The sequence below is a fragment of the Drosophila suzukii genome, chromosome 3 (assembly GCF_043229965.1).
Source record: "Drosophila suzukii chromosome 3, CBGP_Dsuzu_IsoJpt1.0, whole genome shotgun sequence".
Classification (NCBI taxonomy): domain Eukaryota; kingdom Metazoa; phylum Arthropoda; class Insecta; order Diptera; family Drosophilidae; genus Drosophila; species Drosophila suzukii.
In genome coordinates, this window is record NC_092082.1 from 61203025 (window position 1) to 61223128 (window position 20104).

General features: G+C 41.2%; 3 protein-coding genes and 1 long non-coding RNA gene across 6 annotated transcripts in view; 2 read left to right on the forward strand and 2 right to left on the reverse strand.

Moving 5' to 3' along the window:
• LOC118878561 (uncharacterized) overlaps positions 1-20104 on the forward strand; it is a 109095-nt gene that overhangs the window by 88016 nt on the left and 975 nt on the right. Inside the window, exon 1 of one of the 3 annotated variants that reach the window (XR_011603947.1) lies at positions 19479-19787. The exons of the other annotated variants lie outside the window; for them this stretch is intronic. The gene's annotated coding sequence lies outside the window, so the exon portion shown is untranslated. Of the gene's footprint in view, positions 1-19478; positions 19788-20104 lie in introns of those variants that run through there. 3 annotated transcript variants of the gene reach the window in all.
• On the reverse strand, positions 6503-8723 carry LOC139352903 (uncharacterized). The gene is made up of 2 exons (XM_070995600.1): positions 7558-8723; positions 6503-7504 (listed from the first exon to the last, which is right to left on the reverse strand). The coding sequence occupies exons 1-2, from the start codon at positions 7647-7649 to the stop codon at positions 7219-7221; spliced, it is 378 nt and encodes a 125-aa protein (XP_070851701.1). The 5' UTR covers positions 7650-8723; the 3' UTR covers positions 6503-7218.
• On the reverse strand, positions 9720-10998 carry LOC139352904 (uncharacterized). The gene is made up of 2 exons (XR_011603949.1): positions 10148-10998; positions 9720-10093 (listed from the first exon to the last, which is right to left on the reverse strand). It is a non-coding gene; the product is annotated as an uncharacterized lncRNA (long non-coding RNA).
• Positions 13369-15587, forward strand: LOC139352902 (uncharacterized). Its single transcript, XM_070995599.1, has 2 exons — positions 13369-15394; positions 15454-15587. Exon 1 carries the CDS (start codon positions 13866-13868, stop codon positions 15237-15239), a length of 1374 nt encoding a protein of 457 aa, XP_070851700.1. The 5' UTR covers positions 13369-13865; the 3' UTR covers positions 15240-15394; positions 15454-15587.

Genomic DNA, 20104 nt, shown 5'->3' on the forward strand with positions numbered 1-20104 from the left:
ATTTAAAATAAGGGAAATACAAGATTCCCAAAATAACACGTGGCGGAAAAAAAATAGCTGTGAAAAATATTAATTTTTGACGTGAAAAGCAACAAATGGTGCATATAATAAACAAATCTGTGAAAGAATTTAAAAATCTTATTGAGTGCAAAGTTTCTAGGGACAAAAAATAAGAGATGTTTGTTTTTAAAACTTATATTTGTGGTTAAAATTCGATAAAAATGAATATTAATAACATTTAACAACAATTCTTACTTTTGTGTACGTATTTAAATAAAAATCTCAAACATCTCCAATTTTCAGTTCCTGGAAAAGTGTTATTTTTTTTCCGCAACTGCAAAATAAATAAATGTTTTAATAAATAATATAAAATACATAAATAATGTGTGGTTTATTTTTCGTAATAATTGTTTACAACAAAATAAAATAAATCAAGTGACCGAAAACAAAAGTTTGCTAATTTCTTCTCGATATTTTTTGCATTTTCTTATATTTTTAGACAAGGCTGAAGGTAAATCTATAAAAAAAATGGAAGGCTAAATCGTTCCATCTTAAGCATATTATCCGAGGAACTTGTTCTGTCCCACAACTTACTTATTAAGTAAGTTTTTATTGAGGCTGAAAGTAACTATTGTTTGTAAGTTTAATTTTTAAAAGACTTCTGGGATTTTTACATTGTATGCCAAAGATAACATTTCTTTTATTATAAATAAATCTTACAAATAACGATTACTTTCGGTCACTCGTTTTTATTCTCGTCTTGTTTTATTTTTAAAACTAATTTTTTTCTAATACTAGATGCAATCGCCCTGGTCGATCCCTCGGAGCCTCCCGAAAAGGCGCTGCAGAAGGCAATGCGGTGCGTTAAAAACTTGAGTTGTACCAAAAAAAGGCAACGCCGGCACCAGATGCTGAGGAGGAGGTGCCAGCGACCCCGATAACACCGGAAACCCCCGAGCTCAATTTTTAAAATAAACAAATAAAAATAAAAATTACAACTGAAACTTTTTTTGCTGCTAAGCGCTCAACGTGCGCTGAAAGTGCGCTTTTTCGCTGCTCAATCGAGCGCTCAACATGTGCTGAACGTGTGCTTTTTCAGCTGCTCAATCGAGCGCTCAACATGTGCTGAACGTGTGCTTTTTCAGCTGCTCAATCGAGCGCTCAAGAGGGTGCTCAAAAAAGCGCTCAATGAGTGCTATTTTTTGAGCACTGATGAACCCTAGGACATGCCTATGTTAATTTCAGCACATAGCTCCATACAAATTGTGCGCTCATTGAGCGCTGAGTGATGAGCTTTTTGCAGTGATTGAGTGCTCAATAAGCGCTGAATGGTACTGCAGGGTTGATTTAGCATTTTTAGTTTCTCACACGCACATTCATTCTTACGGCAATGAAAAGTACGTGCATCTGTCCATACATACATAAGTGTGTATGAGAAGCGACTTTGCAGGACGGCGTAGAAATAAAAATTAATTTTTAAATGCAATTATGTTATGTTACTTGTTAAATTTGTTTTCACGCCGGCGCAGCCTCTACAGATACGCACGCTTACATACGTTCGTATGTATGTATGTACACACATAGTTGCACGTGTTTTTCTTGTCGTAGGGCAGTCGTATAGTAAAAGCCACTCAGAAAACCGCACACGATTTTATTTTTTTCCACTTATTATGTTCTTATAACACTTTATACGTATACACATTATATATGAAGTTTACTTACCTGTTTTTTTCAACTTGGAGAAACACTACACTGACAATGCACGTCCGACCTGCATCAAAATAAAATTCAAGTGGCAAAAAATCCACTAAAACGCATCCTAGTGCAAGCGAGACAACATGTTCGAATTAGCCCAATTCGAATTTCGAATATATCCTTTTCGCTTCCACTCACGTGATTGATGTCACCATATTGCTACATCCTCTCTTTTTCGATGTCAAGAAATTTCCGAAAAGAGAGAAATCGACAATTTGACATTTTTTGGTATCAATTTGACATTATTTGATGGTAAAAATGATATGTGCCTAAAAAACACAAATTTACCATGCGCATATCAAATTGATCCTGGCTCGGTTTTTTTTCTGTGTGTGGGCGCTAGACGGGTTTTATGGTTATAGTCATTTGTCATTGTGTTAAAGTGGGCGTGGCACCCTGCTGAGACAAGCTGGCGCTGCCCAGGAAGCTCAGGAATCTGCAAATTACAAAAACGGATACCGATTTAATAAAATAATATAAACTTTTATTTAAATTATTTAAACTTTACTTTCACAATTATTTTTAGACAGTGATATCTTAGGCTAATTTTCCGACTACACAAGCTTGGTTGGTTCTCTTTTCTTGTTGCCTCGGGATCGAAGCTTATGAAAGCTTGTCCTCGTAATTTCCCGAAGTCTTTATTCCGACCTTCATGACCAAGTAGGATTGCTGTGATCAGCATGAAAATTTGAATGCAAAGGCGACACCTTAAATATGGGATCCCGGTGTCATAACTCTAGCGGATGTTTAGACTTGAGCTTGTCTCGACGTTGCTGGCTACCGTGGGGGAATTTGTTTACATCTGTATCAAGCTTGACTCGCCGTTGGTTTATGAGGTGCGAGTGTGAGAATGCTTATGTGATAAGAACTTGTGAGAACTCAGTAGCAAGCTTTGCCAAAATAATTTTTTTACAATATTAATAGGAATAGTTAATTAGTCTAGACCCAAGCTCTCAGCGTTCATACAGACAGGCGGACAATCGGACATGGCTAGATTGACTGGGCTAGTGATCCTAATCAACAACATATACATATATATTATTCTATCTGTTACATACTTCTAGTATACCCTTTTACTCCACAAGTAACGGGTATAACAAGGAAGAACGCTGTAGTCGAGTGCCTCGACTATCAGATATCCGTTACTCAGCCTGTTTGTGGGAATACAACAAAAATGCCACCCTTATATTTATAATTAATAACGCACGAATAGGTTATATTACATGTATAGCGTTTATTCGGAGCGGTAGACGGACTGTGGAAAAGCTTGGCTCCAAGATCTTCATATAGATATATGCAGGCTTACAAAGTAGTTGAATAGATAAGCGACAGCTTTAGTGGTATAAGAAAGAAGGCGACAAAAGATAAGCAAAGAGCGCTGCAGGTGCCGTCGTACACCTATGCGCGCATGACTAGGCGCTGGCGATCTGCTCCGAACACAGCTATAGGGAGCAAAAGGGAGATGGATTTATACAAACAGCAAAGCGAGATTGTAAAGCCCCACACCTACCCCCGATGTAAATATATGATTATGCGGGCGGCAGATTTAAGCGTTTTGTGCGGCTTGTGGGTGCTAGAGTGGGCGTTGCAAACAGACCAATAAATTTCATTTACATTTTTTTTAAGCTTGAAAACTGTAGGAGCCACAATTTTGAGCTGTTTGTAGGCGTCAGAAGGGGCGTGGCATTTTCGCGTATCGCAGCGTTCACACGAACAGACGGAAATATACTTTGTGGGGTCGGTGACGCTTCCTTCTACCTCTTGCATACCTTTCCCCGCGGACTATTATGTTTTAAAGTATTTAAGATTCTCAGCTATTCCGGCCCAATGGACTAAAAATTCGTTAGCGATATCGCAAACGAAAGTTTCGCGAGAGTTAAACGTGCAATGAGTATCGATTCGGATCCAAAAACGACAAAAAACGAGCTACTGGTCGCTCATGTTGTGGCAGGAAAAGGTTTATTTTGGATATTTCGAAAACGGATCGTTTTCGAGCCTTTTATAATATCTTTAGCGAGGCGATTTTAATATTATTATCCGAAATTAAAACTAGACGCGGCTCTTAGAAGATATCATTAAACGGTTGCAGACGCGCTGTTCTGCGATAGCTTAAGCTGATCAGGAAAACTTAGAAGTAGGTCAGGATAATTTAGAGATAGGTGAGGAAAATTTATTAGGAGGTCAAGATAATGTAGAAGTTAATCAGGAAGATATAGAAAACATTGAGTCCGATCAGGGAGACTTAAATTTTAAGTTGAAACAGAGGTTTATAAAGCACAAGCAAACTCGTAGTTGCGCTATAGATCTAATCAAAATTTTAAATGAAGAAAATTTAGATGTTAGGACTTTTTATAAATTTAAATGCAGCAATACGTTAGATATTACGGAAATAGATGGGGTTCCTATTTGCATAATGGCTTATCGAAGCAATTAGTTAAATTATCTGTGGTAGCAGAATTTTCAGAAATTTTAAGCATTGACGTTAATATTATTATTATTATATATTAACTAAAAGCTCTTGTGCACAATTGTGGCCTATTTTGATTCGAGTTAATAATGTTAATAAATGCCTCTTCTTTCCAGTAGGAGTTTTTCATCTAAAAATAAGCCAACTAATTGTGTTCAACACATGTCAAAATTTACTAGTGAATTGCCCGATCTTTTTATAAACGGACTAACAATTTCAAACAAAAAAGTAAATTTAGAACTTAGGGCGGTGGCTTGTGATGCACCTGCAAGGGCATTTGTCACAGGAACCCCTGGACATACATCCCGTCACGGCTGTACCAAATGTCTTCAGGTTGGTCGCAAAGTAGATGGTACATTAACATACAGAACATACAGTACTGTTGCTGTGAGTTAATTACTGATGAAGACTGCGAATAGAATTTATCCACACCATCACAGCAAAGATTATTTGAGTAGTCCGTCGGCTTTTGAAACGCTTGGTGTTCGTATGATAACCTAAGTTCCTTTAGATTGTATGCATCTTATTGAGTTGGGGGTAATGCGCAAATTTTTAGAACGAATTTATTATAACAAAGTTATAAATAAAGTTTCAAAACAAACCAAGAACAGTATTTCCGCTAAATTAATGTTAATGCGTTGTTAATGTTGCAAGGAAGCCGAGGACATTGTTAGAGCTTCCTAACTGGAAAAGCACTGAGTTTAGGCAGTTCTTATTATACACTGGTTTTGTAGCTCTTAAAGATTCAATATTTGATGACCAGTATTATTTATTTTTATTACTGCACTGCAAATTTAGATTGCTCTGTTCGCAAAAACAACGGGGAAATAATATTGAAAATGCTCAACAAATATTAAATTTATTTGTTGAAAATTTCCCCATTGTATTTGGAGCAAACAGTGTGACTTACAATGTCCAAGGCTTACTCCATGGAAGAGATACTATAAATCAAATCGGAAATCCGGTTTCAGGATCTTTTTACTCCTTTGAGAATTACTTGCAGCTCCTTAAAAAATGTTTTAGAAAAAAATCTTATATCTTAGAACAAATATTTAGGAAGATAGTCGAAGAAAAATACGTAGCCCCAGCAGAAGAACAAATAAAATTGGTAGGCAGAAATCTTAAAATGAACGACTGCACACTTAGTGATAGGCAACCAGACAATTTTTGTTTTGTAGGAGATGAGGTTCCAATTCAAATTTTATTAATGGAAGGGAATTGCAAGATAGGGACAGTTTTTTTTATTGAGGCAATGAATTCTTCTGGCCTAGGTATATATTTAGTTAATTCAGAAGTGCCTTCTAGTATAAAAAAATGTTCAATAATGGAATTTAAGAGAAAAGCGGTAGCCATTCCTTATTTAGAAAAAATAGTAGTAGTTCCATGGTTGCATTTTTTTTAAATTGAATTTTTAGTTTTTTTTTGTAAAGGAGGTGTTTAGTCCATAGGCGTTATTTTATTATGTATCGGGCATATTTATTGCGACGGCGTTTTAAATATCTTTCGAAGATTCACCTATCTTGGTTTGGGTACCAAAAAAAAAGAAAGCACTTGAATTATTTTATTTATTAGTCTTTTAATTTTCTATACTAACAATTATTGTTTATTTAATTTTTTTCTTATTATTTTAACTTATTTTTGTTTATTTTTTATAATTTCATTTCATGTACCTATTTACGAATATTTTCGTTATTAACAATTGTTGTTTATTTTTTGTTTATTATTATTTTCATTTATGTTTGTTTATTTTTTATCATTTGATTAATTTATAATTTTTTACTTATATTTGATTTAATTATTTTTTTGTTTTTTCAAACATTTTTAAATTAGTATGTCTGCCAGAATCTAAAGTGCGTCGAGTCCAGTTTGATTTGGAAGGTAAATATAAACACAAGAAATTGATTTACTTGTTTCCATATCCATATCCATAGTGATTGCATTAATACAATATTTTTTTACAGAAACCCCATCGGTCTTTAGTGAGTTAAAAAATTTGTATTACTCTGTAATTTTGTAATTTTTCTTATTTTTTTTAAAGATTCCACTGAACGTCAAATGGCAGAGTTAAAAAGTATGTTTTATAACCCTACACTGAAAATAGTAATCGCCCTGATTTTTAGAAATTTGTCGTCAATGGCGATTTATTTTATAAATTTAAAGTACGATAAATACGAATACTATTTAATATTAATACTGTCACTTACACTAAAAATAGTATTCGTTTGGCTTAAAAATGTTTCGTACTCTAAATTTATAAAATAAATCGCCATTGACGACAAATTTCTAAAAATCATTGCGATTACTACTTTCAGTCTATTTTGATGTTTTATTTATTTTTTGTAATATAAATAAATTTAAATTTCAGAAGAGGTTCTCCAAATCCGCAGGAAGATCTCTGTAGTAACGCAGAAGCTCGACATTTTGGCGGACAAACTGGCGGAAACCACCGCCATTTTAAAGGTATCCTTCGCTTCAGACAAGGAGAAGACATGATAAATAACTGCAATTTGGACGGGTCGAATGGGAAGAAGTCCCTCCGATCGAGCGTTGGCCAAGAACTCCGAGGACCCGGACCAATGTTTACGAAAAGCTATGACAAATGTAAAAAATAAGCTCACAAAACAAAAAAAAAGAAATAATAATAGTCAAATTTGTAGAAATTTAAATAATACCATATAACTAAAATGATCTAAAATGAAATTAAATATGTATGTATTTTAAATTCTATATTTTCATAATTGAAAACTCATTGGAAAAATTCTGATTTTCACAAGTGATTTCACTTGGGAAGTGTCACTTGCAAGTGAATTCATAAGTGAAAACTCATTGGAAAAATTCTTAATTTTACAAGTGATTTAACTAGGGAAGTGTCACTGCAAACGAATTCATAAGTGAAAACTCATGGATACCTACCGGAGGATGAAAGGATTCGCCGTTATATGGAGGCACGGAACAGGATCTTTCCGGAACATCAGCTGAACGGCATGCGTCTAGTCTCACGGAGAGTCCAGAAAGCAAAGGAGCGCTTCAGGATAAGGAGATCCAGTCGATGAGAGGTGGTGGCGGCCGTGAAACGCATAGATTCCGCCGATTCCTTCGCCGACGTGAAGACCTTGGGCAAGCACCGCACCGGCTTGTTGGACACAGGGGCCAGCGTAAGTGTACTGGGCAAAGGCTGTCGAGAGCTCGTGGAAACGCTGGGAGTTACCGTCCAACCGCATTTTTCCGTAGTCCGGACGGCTTCTGGCGAGGATCGATCCGTTATCGGGCGCTTGGAGCTGCCTGTGAAGTACAAAGGCGTAAGTAAGCCGGACACGTTCTACCTCTGCCCCTACCTAGACCAAAAGCCCGTGGAGCAATCGCACAACAGTAGTGTCGAAGCTAGAGAAAGACAGGTTCTGGCTGGATGCCCGGAAGTTAAACGCATTGACCATTAAGGATGCATACCCTCTGCCCAGTATTGAAAGGAATCTCTCTCAGACGCATTATATCTCTGGCGTTGACCTCAAGTTTGCGTTTTGGCAGATTGAACTGGACGACAGAAGCAAGGAGTACACTGCGTTCACGGTTCCAAGCAGGCCGTTGTACCAGTTTCAAATGATGCCATTCGGGCTTTGAAACGCGGCACAACGCTTGGTGCGGCTCATGGATCGGGTGATACCAGCGGAGCTTAGATCCAACGTCTTCGTATACTTGGACGACCTGCTAATACTCGCTCCAGATTTTCAGAAGCACTTAAAATACTTGGGTCGAGTAGCCCACAGTCTGACCCGAAACCGTAAGGGGAATCGCTGGGATTCTATCATAATTACTAAAATAATTTGTAAGAACCCACAGTAAAGTAGTAGTACGAAATCGAATTTGCTGGTGATCGTCGCTCCAAGTACTTGGTGCGCAGTCAATATTAGCATTCAAAATATAACTGCACGCAGGTGTATCCACTCCTGATAATAATGTGAGAGAAGGTTCTGCAGCTGCCGCAGTCCATTGTTGTTGTTGATGGCGAGAGCATCTCCGGAGAGCACTCTGAGAGGCTCGCCATCCAGCCAAATGTGTCGATAAAAGTTGTTGTAGAAAGTCGAACGTCGAAACGGTAGAGAGGGAGAGCGCATATATATTAGGCGATGATGAGTAAGAATACAGCAGATGTTCTAGGTACTTCGGGAGAGCGACGGAAAATGATGTAAGCACAACTCCGAGGAGCGCGCCAATATTAGGGCCAGGAGGACGGCGAATGTCGCGCAAAGCGGACAACAAAAGCTCCGGCTGAATTTGTTGATGGAGCGTCAGGAGAGCGACGGAAAATGATGTAAGCGCAACTCCGAGGAGCGCGTCGATATTAGAGCCAGGCGAATGTCGCACAAAGCGGACAACAAAAGCTACGGCTGATGTTGTTGATGGAGCGTCAGGAGAGAGACGGAAAATGATGTAAGCGCAACTCCGAGAAGCGCGCCGATATTAGAGCCAGGCGAATGTCGCACAAAGCGGACACTAAAAGCTCCGGCTGATGTTGTTAATGGAGCGTCAGGAGAGCGACGGAAAATGATGTAAGCACAACTCCGAGGAGCGCGCCAATATTAGGGCCAGGAGGACGGCGAATGTCGCGCAAAGCGGACAACAAAAGCTCCGGCTGAATTTGTTGATGGAGCGTCAGGAGAGCGACGGAAAATGATGTAAGCGCAACTCCGAGGAGCGCGTCGATATTAGAGCCAGGCGAATGTCGCACAAAGCGGACAACAAAAGCTACGGCTGATGTTGTTGATGGAGCGTCAGGAGAGAGACGGAAAATGATGTAAGCACAACTCCGAGAAGCGCGCCGATATTAGAGCCAGGCGAATGTCGCACAAAGCGGACAATAAAAGCTCCGACTGATGTTGTTAATGGAGCGTCAGGAGAGAGATAAAAGATGATGAGAGCGCAGTCAGAAAGGCAGGCAGCTGCCGATGTTGTTGCGAAAACGCCTCCGACAAATGAGGAAAGGCTTGCAGAAGATGTCCCGAAAAAGTATCGACGCCATTGGCTTCGAACAGTAGGGGTATTTTGATGTATGACTTAATGTTGAAGGCTCCGGCAAATGGGATATGATTCCATCCACTACCACAAGGGCCCGTTCTCTATGATTAAGTCTTTTGACCTTAACTGAGTCCGGCCAGTAATCGTTTTTGAAGACTGAATCGTAAAGCTGATCGGGGATACCAAGCTTGAAATTTTGCAAACTTTAAAGTTGTAACGTCAACAATTTTTTTTACAAGTTTTACACAAGTGAAAGAATTAGCATCCACCTTAAGCATGGTGGACACATATTTTAAAACAGCGTTCGGCTTAGTATCTGTTGCAAACTTTCCGACATGCAAGAATTTCTTGATGGGCAAAACATGAAGATCTTCGGCACTAGGAGCCACTCCAACAACATGTTTATTCTGCTTGTTGTTGTTCCTTCTCTTCTTATTTCGAACTTGTATGAAATTTCCTCTCTCAATGAGGTTTGAGATTTACATTTAAATTTTGAGTCAATGCATCATCTTTATTTTTATTATAAAGGCCCTGATATAAGCGCTCCAGGGCTTTTAATTTATCATCAAGTTCATGAATTTTAGAATGCGAATCTTTCGCAACCACACAGCTGTCAAATTGCCACATAATGTTTGGATTTGAACACATCGTCTAAAGCGACGCAAGAAGTATGATAGGCGCGACGGCACAAAGAAGAACAGCGGACAGCACCCGAGACGCGAATCTGGGCCAATGTAACATTGCACCTGGGACAGCGGGGAAGTAACACAGCGAGAATTTTAAGCACGTCCGAACGCAAAGAAGGAACGACTGATAAAGACCAAATATGGAAGACGGCCAAGAATTCGGTCTTAAAGGCTGAGGAAGGATAGATCGTTTAAGAGGAGCATGAATATAAATGATTGCACTTACCATATTTATTAAGCATTTGTAAAACCAGCAATGTGTGAGAAAGTTTTCCCAGTAGTGAAGATGGAACCGTCGTAGTCGACCGAGAATGGGTGGTGCCTCGCAGTATCTTACGGGCATCCATGGTTGGGTGGGAGCGCTTGGCTAAGTCATCGATAGCCACCAAATTTAACCCATTTTTCCGTCAATATTTGTAGGTATTTACTTTTTTGATAACATTTTTTTGTTCTTAGTGATGAGCGATAGTTTAGTGATGTGAGACAGCGGAGATGGCATTAGGGGTACTCTGCCCTGGGATAAGACTGAGCTAGCGGCACTGCCACCAAAAAATAAGCAGTTTGTAACAAAAGAAACGAAAGAAACAAAAGATTCAGTGTGCCAACGAACGGCGCATCAGTCAGGGAACCATGGCAACAATGAAGGAAATGATACAAAAACCGTCAAGAATCGTATAATTATGGCAAATGAGCTCGAAAGTGAATGAATACTGGAAATAAGGGTGAAAAATAGTCGCTCGGTTTTGGTTCACTAACGCTCTTGTCTGAGTCCGTTTGCAAACATTTAGCGAGACTTTACTACTTTTACTAAAGTACATTGGTCCACTAGGGCATTAAAAACAAGAAAGAAAGTTAGCTTCGGCAAGCCGAATTTTATATACCCTTGCAGCTATAATTATTAAATTTAAAAACACAAAAAATGATGTTCCCAATAGTAAAAGATAATATGTCAAAAACACCGAAGCTATAATTTGTTTCATATTATTTTCCTACCAATTTTCCGATCGTTCCTATGGCAGCTATATGATATAGTCGTCCGATTTTGATAAAATAAAATTCTAAATTCAGAACTAATTAAAAAATGTTATTTCCAAGCGTAGGAGGTTATATGTTAAAAAACACCGAAGCTATAATTTGTTTCATATTCTTTTCCCACCAATTTTCCGATCGTTCCTATGGCGGCTGTATGGTATAGTCGTCCGATTTTGATAAAATTAAATTCGAAATTCAGAACTAATTAAAAAATGTTATTTCCAAGCGTTGGAGGTTATATGTTGAAAAACACCGAAGCTATAATTTGTTTCATATTATTTTTCCACCAATTTTCCTATCGTTCCTATGGCAGCTATATCAGCTATGTCCGATTTCGATAAAATTTAATTAAAAATTCAAAACTAACTAAAAAATGTTATTTCCAAGCTTAGGAGGTTATATGCTAAAAAACACCAAAGATATAATTTTTTTTAATTTTTTTGTCCGATTATTCCTATGGGAGCTATAAGATATAGTTGTCCGATCCGGCTGGTTCCGACTTATATACTACGTGCAAAAGATATAAGACTTTTGGGAAAGTTTCAGCCCGATAGCTTTAAAACTGAGAGACTAGTTTGCGTAGAAACGGACGGACAGCCGGACATGGCTAGATCGACTCGTCTAGTCATGCTGATCAAGAATATATATACTATGGGGTCGGAAACGTCTCCTTCACTGCGTTGCAAACTTCTGACTGAAATCAATATACCCTCTGCAAGGGTATAAAAATGTATTTGGTTGTATGTATGAGGTCCAATCTTTACTAGTTGTTACCTGGTTAAGAGGCGTTTTATCTGAGGATCAGAAGTTTTTGGTTTGAATAAAATAAGTTAAATTGTTCCAGAAAAAAGTTTATTTACGAACTAAAAGTGTGTACGTCAAATACTATACCATATACATACTACGGGTAAATTTTTCATTTTATGAATGATAAAATTCAGTTTTCTTACACTGGTAGAAAAAGCGCGTAGTGAAATCAAATATATTTTTATTTGATTTTTTTTACTTCCCTGCATAGTCATACTAAATATAAAAACCTTTCATTTAAATAAAAAACATATTTAAGCCTTATGTCAAATATGTAAACATTCAAATCAAAGTGATTTTTATTTAAAATCAAGTTAGTCACATTTAAACCCAATGTTGCCATCTTGATTTTAACTATTATTGGGTTGGCAAGAAAGTCATGTCGTTTTTTTTCAATATTTTCAAAGATGATTTATTTATATCAGGACTTATAATTAATCAATTATGTATTGGCCGTTTTGTTCGACCACTAATGACCATCTCTCGGGCAGCTGCATAATTCCGCGCTCGAAGAACTTTTGGTCTTTTCCAGCAAAGAATCGAGACAAGTGGTTTTCGACAGCCTCATCTGAATCAAAGTTTTTACCATTCAAAGAGTTTTGAAGAGAGCGAAACAAATGGTAATCTGAAGGTGCTAAGTCCGGACTATAAGGTGGATGTGGTAGCACTTCCCAATTCAGCTCCGTTAATTTTTGCCGAGTGACCATAACTTTCCTCTGATGGATATCGGCCTTTGATGTGGCTTGGGCTGGCTCATCTTTCTTGCTCCATGATCTTTTTCGTTGGACATTATTGTAAACAACCCACTTTTCGTCGCCAGTAATGATCCGCTTCAAAAAAGGATCGTTTTTAATCCGTTGCAGCAGAGAATAGCAGAAGTTGATACGCTTAGTTAGGTGAATTTCCTTTAAGTTATGCGGAACCCAAACATCGAGCTTGCTTACGTAGCCAAGTTTCTTCAAATGGTTTTCAACCGTTGTATGCGACACACTGAGCTTCTCTGACATCTCCCGCGTTGAATAGCGCCGGTTTTCATCCAGCAAAGCCTGAATTTGTTCGTCAAAAACGGCCGATGGTCGACCAGAACGTGGGGCGTCTTTAACTCCAAAATCTCCAAGCCTGAATTTGGCAAACCAGCGCTGACATTGGCGATCACTCATGGCATCTTTACCATACACTTCGCACAATTTTTCGCGAGCTTCGACCGCTTTTTTTCCTTTTCGGAAGTAAAAAAGCAAAATATGCCGAAAATGCTCACTTTGGTCCTCCATGTTTAATTTGCTATAGCTTCCACAAATGTTATCGAATAATTACCAAATTTTCGTCGATAGTACCTAAGACAATAAGCTTTAAAACGATACTAAAAAGTGTGACCCTGGTGCTCGATTAGTCGTAAATAAATTAGATTAAAAACGATTACTAAAAAAAACGACATGACTTTCTTGCCCACCCAATATAAAAAGTAGTTAAATTCATAGTATATTTGATGGTTTTTTATATTTCGAGTAAATACTTTTTCAATTTGTTCGGAATATTTACTCATTTATTTTGAATATAGAACGTTTTCAAAATTTGTATTCGACCAAATAATTGTAATTCGGCCAAAGAGCTAGTGAGATGGCTCTGAGGGCGCCGAGCTGAAGGCTACCGAACGGGTCGCAGGTTGCGGATAGCGAGCGCCCTGGTTCTCCAGGGTAGCTACGAATAAGCGTGGAAGTTGGACACGGCCCGGCCACCGCCAAGCCCCCAACACGAAGCGCAAATAAGTAGCCCCGGACAGTCAGCGGGTATCTGCGCCGTAGCAGTACCGACGTCGCGCTTGTGCTGCCGCCTCCGACAAATAGCTCACACACACCCCCTTCCCACACTCTTTGAACCTACCTCTTTCCCACCCACACAACTCATCTCACCCCGGGCTGGACTAAGGTGTCACTCGTACCGTGCCGAGAGTCAATCTGGCTGGGAGCCCGAGTCATCAAATAACTCAGTCTCAAACGGTGAGCTCAGGCAAGTGGCGACCGCCTGTTCTAAGTCAGTCTTACCCGGGTACGGCGGATCTCTGCCCGGGTGGACCTGTCCTTTCTCCGCAGCTCGTGGGATTTAACATGGAGAACTTAACAATTAATAAACAAAAAGACTGCACAAGACGAGAGCCCGACACTCTTATAAAGTCGGAAGTCGTAACCAACGACGAAAGTAAGAGCAAGATCACGGCTCTGACTACCCCAGTCCACGTGACGTCGACCCCTGCCAAGGCCAGCGAACAACGCAGCCGGCTAAGCCCAACTCGCCACAGTGACAAGCCCAAGCCTCCCACCAGCGTAGGTGTGGCTAACCAGCCACTCCAACCTGAGGGGAGCGCCAAAGCCGGTCTCATGGTGAGTACCAGGGCAAAGGAGTTTAAGAGGGTACCACCTAACCAGGCAGGACCTCTTGAAAGGAAGAAGGCTACTAGGATCCTCAAACGGCTGGCCACCAATCCGATACGTGAGGATCAGACTTCGAAATTGGATTACCAGAAAATCCAAGAGGACATAGCCTGGGCGAAGGCAGTTATCCCAGATTTCGACATCGCTATGACTACCAGCAACAAGCGAGAGAGGTCGATGGAGTCAGCTCAACCAGCGAGCAAGAAGGCCAAAGTAACCAACCGCGGCACATGGTCGAGATCCTTTGCGGAGGTGGTAAAGGATCGGAAGATCATTGGAGTCATCGACCAGAGCGATGAAGGCGGAAGGATCCCAAGAAACCATTGGGGTCTGGTTAGACGGGCCCTTGCGACAGTGGCCTTGAAAGTGCTGGACGAAAACCCAGGACCGCCACCCGATTGCACAGATGCAGGGTGGTACCAGGGCAACGTAAAGTTGATCGCCTGCGAAGACGAGAGATCGGCAGCACTCTATAAGGCTGCAATTGACAAAGTCGGCGAGGTCTACCCCGGGGCCAAGCTGGCAGTTTGTGAGGCTGCGGACATCCCGTCTCGACCGAGAGCGAGGGTGTGGCTGCCGTCGGAACCATCGGAACCAGAGGCTATACTCAGCCTGCTGACCAGGTTCAACCCAAAACTGCCAACAGACGGTTGGAAGGTGGTCAAGGTGGAGAAAACCGAGCGAGTCACCATGAGCGTGGTTATCCTCCTAAACCAGGCCTGCTTGGGACCCCTCGCAGCCCAGCAGCACAGAGTGAACTACGGGTTCGACAAGGTGCAGCTTCGTATTTACGACACCGATAAAACAGCGGCAGACAACCTGGCTGCCTGTGCGTCGTACGAACCCCCGAGCGACGACGAACCAGATCACGAGGAGGCCACCCTCACCGGCTACGTGTCAACCGACTCGGAGCTGACGGAGAGCCTGAAACAGCTGTGCACCCAGGACACAACCCGACCAGGGCGCTCTGTCCTCCAGGACATAGCGGAGGAAGCGGAGGGTACCCAGCCCGACCCCAGTCCCAAAGATGGTGCAGTTTCTGCAAATTAATCTGCACCACAGCAAGGCAGCATCCGCTGCCCTCCTCACCCGCCTGGCAACAGGCAACATAGACGTAGTCCTCATTCAAGAGCCATGGATTGTTGGTAACAACATCTGTGGCCTATCAACCCCCCTATACAAGCTATTTTACACCAAGGACAAGGGTAAAACCAGAACCTGCATTCTTACAAAAACACACTTTAACACATTTCTTATTCCACAGTTTAGCGAAGGCGACCTTACCACGGTCAGACTGGAGCTAAACGAACACACCCATCACACCATAGCATCATTCTATCTGGCTCACGACCACGAAGGGCCACTACCAAACACCACTACACAAGAACTCATACGCACTCACTCATCTAAGGAACTCATCCTGGGTGGGGACGCTAACTCACACCACACACAATGGGGAAGTACAAACACCAACGAAAGGGGTGAGTTACTTTACGACTATCTCCTTCAATCAAATCTATTCATCTGCAACAAAGGTAATGACCCAACTTTCATCACTAGAAATAGGAGGGAAGTACTAGACATTACTCTAATATCTGATCCCTTACTTAACCAGCTAGACGCGTGGAAGGTGGGGATCGAACACTCATTCTCGGACCACCGATACATAGAATTTACAATAAGTCTAGAACATCCTCCCGCCGAGAACATAACTAATCTAAGATTAACCAACTGGGGATACTATAAAAATCTCCTCAACAGGAACCTACCCGCTCCTCCGACACACATACGCAACCGTCAAGAATTAGATAGCCTAGTTAACACTTTCACTGATATCTGCGGTGAGGCCTTAAAAAGGGCTTGCCCAAGTAGAACAGTCAAAACAAAGCACAAACCCCCATGGTGGAACCCAACCCTAGCGAACCTTAAAAGAGAGTGTAGAACTTACTTCAATAAAGCTAAATACAACAATAGCGAATCCTCCTGGAATCTATATCATTCAAAACTAAGCCTATACAAAAAGGAAATAAGAATATCAAAACGAAGAGCCTGGGCTAACTTCTGCAGTAGCATAGAATCTACTGCGGAGGCATCCAGACTCAGAAGAATTCTAGCTAAAGCTCCAGCTACCATTGGCTATCTTAAAACCAATGCTGATGGCTGGACGGAAAACAGTCAGGAAACCCTTGAACTACTGTTAGACACACACTTCCCTAACAATACCCAGGTAGTGGAGGACCTCCACATAGAGGTGAATCTAGACGACCAGAGTATTGCCAACATTTCAAACCCTGACCGCATTCAGTGGGCTGTTAACTCTTTTAAGCCCTTCAAATCACCTGGCCCAGATGGGTTCTTCCCGGCCCAGCTACAACGGACATTAGATATGTCCCTTCCCTGGCTGACAGCCTTCTTCCACGGCTGCCTTGCTCTAAACCATATTCCAACAAGGTGGCTGGACGTCAAGGTAATCTTTATACCGAAAGCCGGCAAGCCCTCCCACACTAACCCAAAGGACTTCCGCCCGATCAGTCTCTCTTCCTTCTTGTTGAAGACCCTGGAAAGGCTAATTGACACCCATATCAGACTAACCATCGACCATAGCCTACTCTCTGACGCACAGCATGCGTACCGTAAGGGTAGATCAACCGATACCGCCCTCCACTCTCTAGTGTACAGTATAGAACGAGGCTTCCACAATAAGGAATACTCTCTTGCAGCGTTTCTAGACATAGAAGGCGCCTTCAACAACGTCACCCCAACGGCGATCACTGGTGCTCTGACTGAACTGGGCATTGAGTGGCCCATAGTGGGACTCATACACACCATGCTAACCAGCAGGGTAGTGCACTCCACCATGGGATCGGCCCTCTCGACCAGGAATGTCAGTAGAGGAACCCCACAAGGGGGCGTACTCTCACCTCTTCTATGGGTTTTGGTGGTCAACAAACTGCTATCACTTCTAGAAGAGGCGGGCACAAAAGTGGTAGCCTACGCGGATGACGTGGTTATCCTACTGCAGGGCAAGTTCCCGCAAACCCTTTGTAATCTAATGGAGACAGCCCTATCCACCCTTTCCAGGTGGACGGCTGGCTGTGGACTGGGAGTTAACCCGGAAAAGACCGAACTAGTTCTCTTTACAAGGAAGTACAAGGTACCAATTCTAGTTCCCCCAAAACTACACCAAACGCGCCTAACCCTTAGCAACCAAGCAAAGTACCTAGGTGTCATTCTTGACAAAAAGCTCCTCTGGACTGATAACATCCTAGATCGCACATGCAAAGCGGCCATAGCCCTCTTCGCTTGTAAAAAAGCCATAGGGAGGAAGTGGGGTTTCTCCCCCATGATAGTTCACTGGCTATATACTGCAATAGTCAGGCCCATTCTCCTCTACGGAAACATCGTTTGGTGGCCTTCTCTAGATAAGAACTGCAACCTCCGGATCCTTCACAAGATCCAAAGGAGCGCAGAGCTCTGCATCAGTGGGGCGCTGCGCACTACCGCCACCGAGGCACTAAACACAATTCTCGATCTCCAACCCCTGGACCTACTTGCCAAAAGCTGGGCATCTGCAACAGCGCTGAGACTCCGTGAAGCAGCGGCTTGGACAACGGGCTCCACGGGTCACTCCATTATCCTATCAAAACATTCACCCCTACCACGTTATACAGACTACGTCCCACCCATAGTCAACTTCGAAAGAAGATACAAAATTCATATACCCACCCGTTCAGACTGGGACAACCTCCCACATCAATTCGTAAACGCCGTCAACATATACACTGACGGCTCCAAGTTTAACTCCCAAACAGGTGGGGGAGTCTTCTCCCCCGAACTAGACATAAAAGTCTCATTCCGCCTACCAGACCACTGTAGTGTTTTCCAAGCGGAAGTGATGGCAATTCAGGAAGCCACTACCCACCTGAACACGTCTGTACATAAAGACAGTGATATCTTCATATTCTCGGATAGTCAAGCTGCCCTCAGGGCCCTCGACTCCTACACAACGAGCTCAAAAACAATCTCTGAATGCCGCAAATCTCTTAACGAGATGGCCACTCATCTGAGAATCAGCCTCATCTGGGTGCCTGGGCACCGCAACATTGAGGGCAACTGCATAGCAGACGAGCTGGCAAGACAGGGGACAACCGCCGATATCCTTCGTGATAAGGACACGGTAGGGATGCCCATGGCTACCTGCAAGCTCCTTCTCAGGCAGAGATTGTATACTCTTTCCAACAACCGTTGGAACTCAATCTCAATATGCCACAATTCTAGACTCACATGGCCAAACTATAACACGAAAAGAACAAAAACTCTCCTACAATGTAGTAGGGAGGACATCTCCACTCTCCTAAATGCCCTCACGGGCCACTGTCTCATAGGGACTCATGCGACAAGGCTGGGTCTAAGTAACCACGACTTCTGCCGCAGCTGCAAAGAGATAGACGAAGAGGAGAGCATCGAACACCTCCTATGCTTCTGCCCAGCGCATAACCTAAAGCGCTTTCAAACCCTAGGTAGCTACACACTTCCGAACCTTGCGGCCATTCAGGACGTGAGCATTCAAAAACTACTATGTTTCTTAAGAAGAACAGAATACTTCGCGAAGGCAGTAAACCCATGAGCTAGGGAAACGGATCTTTCAGAGATCATGTGGTATCACAAGGGGCCCATTGTGGCCTAAGTGAGGGGACTAATATTTAGTCTCCAACCACTCCTACCTAACCTAACCTAAATAATTGTAAATTAGAAATCAAATTACATATGTATGTATGTATATGTATTAAGTTTGTGACCCATATACACAACATAATTTAAATTATTAGAAATTTGCAAAAGAAAAACAGCTTTAATATTTAAAGAAAAGGGTTTTAGTTACGGATGGCCAACCACCGGCAGCCTCTTTCTATTTCCATGACAATTATCATAAGATTTGGCTTTGTAATTTACTCTTAAAAGTACAAAAACATGCTTAGCCAAAGAAAAAATGTGCGTGCATTGTAAACGCTGGGCCGTAACCAAAAACTAAAACCAACGGCACAATGTGCATACTTACATACATACATTCAGACAAATTAGAGACAAATATGAACAAGCAAAACGGCAAACGCAAGCGCGTCTTCTTCTATTCGCATTTGTACATTGGCGGTCAAGAAAATATGTATGTGCATAAGAACATAAATATTTCTTGTGTACCGATGTTTTGACAATAAGATATGTTCATATAATATAAAAATATAATAAAATAAAATAAATATTACTAAATTGATATATACAAGTTATTAAACTTAAGGACTTATTTGTACATATTTTCTTATTTTCTTCCCCATTACTTTGACCTCTATTGTAAAGTAACGCCACGCGACAGAATTAGTCCGTCCTTTTTGCACACATGCATATGTATGTATGTATATACGAATTAGTTTGACACTCCGTTTTGTACCGAATCCCGCGATCACTTCGAAGCAAGCGGTTCTCCTGATCGGATGTAAAAGTGATTAATAGAGTTTGAGTTTTTAAAGAGAGAGAGTTTGAGAGTTTTAGAGACAAGTGTTCATTTAAGTGAAGTAAAAAAGTGAAAAGTACAGCAAAAAGGTGAGTCAAATAAAAATATAATAATTACTTAATATTAAGGCATGTGCATGTCCACGTTTTTTTTGTCGCATTTTTCCTTTTTGAGTTTCTTCTTTGTTGTGCGCGTTATTACATATGTCGTGATAATTTAGATAATACATTTAAAGAAATTAAAGCTTAAAAGAGCATTACATTTAAAACAAAAAAAGACATACGGTTGTGTAATAAACATGAAGTGGATAAAAAATACGCGAAAGAAATGAAGAATATGAAAGGAAATTAAGTGAAAACCCGCGCAAACTAGATAAAAGGAGTAGAATGCACGAGAAGGAAAAAGG

Excerpts from the sequence above, each read along its gene's own strand:
- LOC139352902 (XM_070995599.1), top strand. The coding sequence starts at position 13,866 with ATGGAGAACTTAACAATTAATAAACAAAAAGACTGCACAAGACGAGAG.
- LOC139352903 (XM_070995600.1), bottom strand. The coding sequence starts at position 7,649 with ATGCGTTTAACTTCCGGGCATCCAGCCAGAACCTGTCTTTCTCTAGCT. Across the intron at positions 7,505-7,557 it reads TCCACGGGCTTTTGGTCTAG|GCAGCTCCAAGCGCCCGATA; the intron begins GTAGGGGCAGAG and ends TGTACTTCACAG.